The sequence below is a fragment of the Microtus ochrogaster genome, chromosome 7 (assembly GCF_000317375.1).
Source record: "Microtus ochrogaster isolate Prairie Vole_2 chromosome 7, MicOch1.0, whole genome shotgun sequence".
NCBI classification, from domain to species: Eukaryota; Metazoa; Chordata; class Mammalia; order Rodentia; family Cricetidae; genus Microtus; species Microtus ochrogaster.
In genome coordinates this window covers 84,592,035-84,596,101 of record NC_022014.1, presented here as the reverse complement: position 1 = coordinate 84,596,101, position 4,067 = coordinate 84,592,035, and the positions used below count along the sequence as shown (strand labels likewise).

At 47.7% G+C, this 4,067-nt stretch overlaps 1 protein-coding gene across 1 annotated transcript in view; it reads right to left on the bottom strand.

Annotated features, from left to right (window-relative positions):
• Positions 1 to 2,778, bottom strand: part of Fn3krp (fructosamine 3 kinase related protein) — a 17,000-nt gene extending 14,222 nt beyond the window's left edge. The window contains exon 1 of the mRNA XM_005350919.3: positions 2,596 to 2,778. Coding sequence (XP_005350976.1) covers positions 2,596 to 2,736 — 141 coding nt within the window. The 5' untranslated portion in view covers positions 2,737 to 2,778. The remainder of the gene's footprint in view (positions 1 to 2,595) is intronic.
• Between the last annotated feature and the right edge of the window lie 1,289 nt (positions 2,779 to 4,067).

Here is a 4,067-nt window from a genome sequence, read left to right as displayed (position 1 = left end):
GGCCCAATCAATCGATCTTGAAGCATTGCCATCACAAGATCAAGAATCCAGATACCAACAGAAATTCCACTCCTTCCCACTCAATAGCCATTGCTCACCCCAGGACAGCTCTCTCTGCCCTGGCTTCTATCATCAAAGAGCTATTCTGCACGTTTGGTCATTCTTTTTGTGTTGTTGGGTTTTTGTTGTTGTTTTTATGAGGCAGGGTTTTGCTGTGTAGTCCATGCTGGCCTCGAACTCACAATCCCCCTGCCTCAGCCTCCTGAGTGCTGCGTTTTACACAGAGGGACATGGGTAGTGGGGTCTGGTGTATTTGTTTTATGCCTTCACCATGTATACTATTTCACAGTGTGAACATCCCTAACTGAACAGTGCTACCGTGGAAATTCTCCTACTCATCCTCGTAGATACTACCTCTGTGATCTTGGGCAAGCTACTTAAGCTTTCTTGGCTTCAGTTTCCCCACCGATAAAATGAGAGAATACTGAATTTCTCAAACTTGGGTTATGACTGAGTTAGCAGCTAACACACAGCCCGTTCTAAACACTCTACAGATGTTATTACTCACTAACAGGGCCAACGTTTCTGAGGCGAAAGATAAGAGCTATGTCCTAGGCAGAACCTTCACAGCAATCTCTTTAGGCTATGAAGGAGAAGCTAAACTTCCACAAAGGTCCTGGTGACAGAGACTACTTTAAGAGGCAGCATTGAAAAAAAAAATCAGGAGAGGTTTAAAAAGGACAGCGAAGACATTAAGAAGCAGAACTCCTTTTGATGTCATTTACTGCTTTTGTGGTCTGAAGAGTCTAAGCTACAAAAGTAGCTACTCATGAACAGACCTATAGGAAAATTAAGCCTCGGTTGGACCATTGTGGAAACAAAACAAAATCTGGAAACAAACTAAAATTGAGATAAACCAATCACGTATGTTCACAAGAGTCACATAAGAACAGTCAAGTGGGGAAAAACTTAGGCCAGGTAGATCCTAGCAAGGCATAAAAAAGCAAATACAGGAGCAGCCTTAGTAGTAGTAGTCTTGACTCACAGAAAGCAGAACATGGAAGAGCTGGATTCCCAACACAACAGTTATATCTACAATCAGAAGATGTTTGCCTTATGGCCTGTGTACCCGCATCATTCATCAAAGGGAGAGGAAGACTGGAGAATTGAAAGTAGACTTTGAAAGAACCCAGCAGGGGGCTGTAGAGGTGGCTTAGCGGTTAAAAGAGCAGACTGCTCTTGCAGAGGGCCTGAATTCAGTTCCCAGCTCCCACACCAGGTAGGCCATAACTACCTGCAATTCCAGCTGCAGGAGGATCTGATGCCCTTGGTTCTCATGCGTACTACACTCACATCCCTCCCAACACACACAATCATCCACATCATCTTTAAAACTGAATAAATAAGTAAATAAATAAATCTAAAAAAAAAAAACTCAGCAGAATATGCTGGCTGATATGTGTAATCATACCTAACTTGAGAGGCTGAGGATTCCACAGTAAGTTCCAGGCTAGCCTGGGCTACATATAGAGTGGATCTGTGTCATAAAGAATAAATAAAATAAAATGCTTCCTGAGAAAGAGCTTGCAAGTTCAGATAGGAATTGAACTCAGGACCTCCCGCAAAGCAAATCTGTGAGTCTGAGCCCAGCCTGTAGAATTTGAAGGCCATCACAGTCACACCGAGCACTGGCACTGAGGATAAGTTAGTGCAAGAGTAACTTCAAGGACCGTTGACAGAGTTCAACTGATATCTGTAGATGGGACAAGTGTTGAGAAAATAATTTCAAAGGTTAACACACATGTGAAAGGTAGAATTCCTTTCTTGAAAGAAAAATGAACGTACATGCAAGCCAGGCTTGTGGCTAAGACCTGTAACCCCAGCAAGAATCCGAAACAAGAGGACTGCGTTTGGAGGTCAGCCTTGGTTACAGACACCAATTCTAAGGAAAGAATAAAAAAAGCACTTTGAGGGTGTGTGAGGTGCAGGGCTCGGTAAGAAGATAAACACCTTTAGTCTTATCCAAAAAGTCCTACAGAAGCCATCCACCTCCCTTGCAAAAGCCCTGGAGAGAGCAGATTAAAATGAAAACGGGACAGCAGCAACCAGGAACACAACTGAAGCAGCGGAGCTCGCCCTGCGGAAGCAATAGGGCACTTCAGAAAAAGTCCACACACAAACTGAACGTGCTGGGGTGAGTGCATTATACCTGATACTTTAAGATCTTTGATCCGTGAGCTTTAGTCCCTGGGAGTTGAAATAAGTTCTAGATAAAAACGCATGTCTTCTGACGTTTCTCAAAACTAGCCAAACATAAAGGCTTTCCTCATAGAAGCGGACACTGCGATCTCAAAACACCACATCATGCGCAAAGCCAGTGCGGCCAGAGTGTGCAAAGGCAGAGTGTGCAAAGGCAGAGGACAGTGCAAAGGCCCGAGGCCAGAGTGAGACCGCCTCTAACGCTACCCACCACGGACCTAGACCCAGAGGTAGAGCCCCGGGAGGCTCGGGATCTCAGACACACACCGTGCACCCAAACCAGGCCCCATTTTAGCCCCGGGCCAAGGAGCCGGACCCAGCTACCGGTGGTCCTACCTCCGCCTTGGAGTTCACTTTCACAAACACTCGTCCTCTGTCCGTGTCGTAACTCTGGCCCTGGCTAATGCACCCGCCTCCCGAGTGACCCGTAGCTTTGACCGAGCTGTAGCCCAGCTCCCGCTTGAGCACAGTCTCCATGGCAGTTGCGGGACAGCAAACCTGCTTCAGGCCTGCAGCCGAAGCGGGTAGAGGGGCGGGGCGGGGCCGACACTGGGCAGTGATGGCATTGGGTGATGAGGAGGAAAGGGCGGGGACACCTTTGCAGGGGCGGGATCTGACTGGTTAGGATGAGTTCAGAGGCAAGGCCACACCCACAGGTTCAGTCCCGCTGCTTGGGGGCTGGCCCTGGGAAGTGGGTGTGGGGCCAGCCTGGGGGTCCCCTCCGCGTGCAACCTCTTCTCCATTCAAACTGCTTCGAAACAATTCCCGAACTGCTGTGAAGACAGAGGGAGGTTGCTCCCGGCTCCAGGCTCTACCCAACCCACCAGAGCTGCCCGTGAAACCGTTAGTGAGATGAAGCTGAGCCTCTAGGGATCTGCAGAGGGCGGTGCAATCCCTTCCCAGGCTGTGCTTTCCCTGCTAGGTCCCTGCCCGACAGACCTGCCCTCTGGTGGGAGACACGGAGGTCCTTGTGCTCGCAGATGCTAGGGGACGAGGAATGTTCAACACGCAGTGTTGTTCCTTCAAAGGAAGGGAGGCATAACCTGTGAGCAGGCGTGGTTAATAGCCTGGTGACCTTTGAGCTGTGTGACTGAGACCACACCGAATCCTTCCCTAGACCCTTAGGAGCTTGTCAATCTATAGAACGTATCTTTACGGAAGATGTCACATGTAGTTTGCAAAGACTCAAGTCTTCAGCTTTATTGTACACACGAGATTGAGTTCATTATCGTTAGGATTTTTTTTTTTTTTACCAAATTGTGCTGTGCATAAAATATATTCAGGGTCAGACTCACGGTTTGAACCAATACCAGCCACTTAGTGTTGAACCGAACTGCCTTCTTGCCTCTAGCTGCAGGTCCTTATTCAGCTGGCTGTGGTGGTTACAGAGACCCTTCATATCTTCCCTTGTCCTAGACACCCTTGTTGCTCAGCTGTCCCCTCAACCTGTCAGAGCATCCAGGTTGGTGACAATGATCTTCAGTGCAGAAATCGACTGCTTGAATCTGTTAACCCTAGGGCTTGCTGCCTCAAAAAAAAAAAAAAAAAAAAAAAAAGAGTTTTTGTTTTGAACGTGATTTTCAAATTAGCAAATGTCCCAGCCAGACTTCAGCTCCTCCAAGGCCTGTTAAAAATCTGTCGTGCTTAGAGGAAACAAACTTGCAGGATGTGTGTATAGATATAAGGAAAGAGATTTAAAAGCCGGGTGTGCTGGTGCATGCCTTTAATCCCAGCACAATGGAGGCAAAGGCAGGAGGAACTCTGTGAGTTCGAGGCCAGCCTGGCCTAAAAAGCAAGTTCCAGGACAG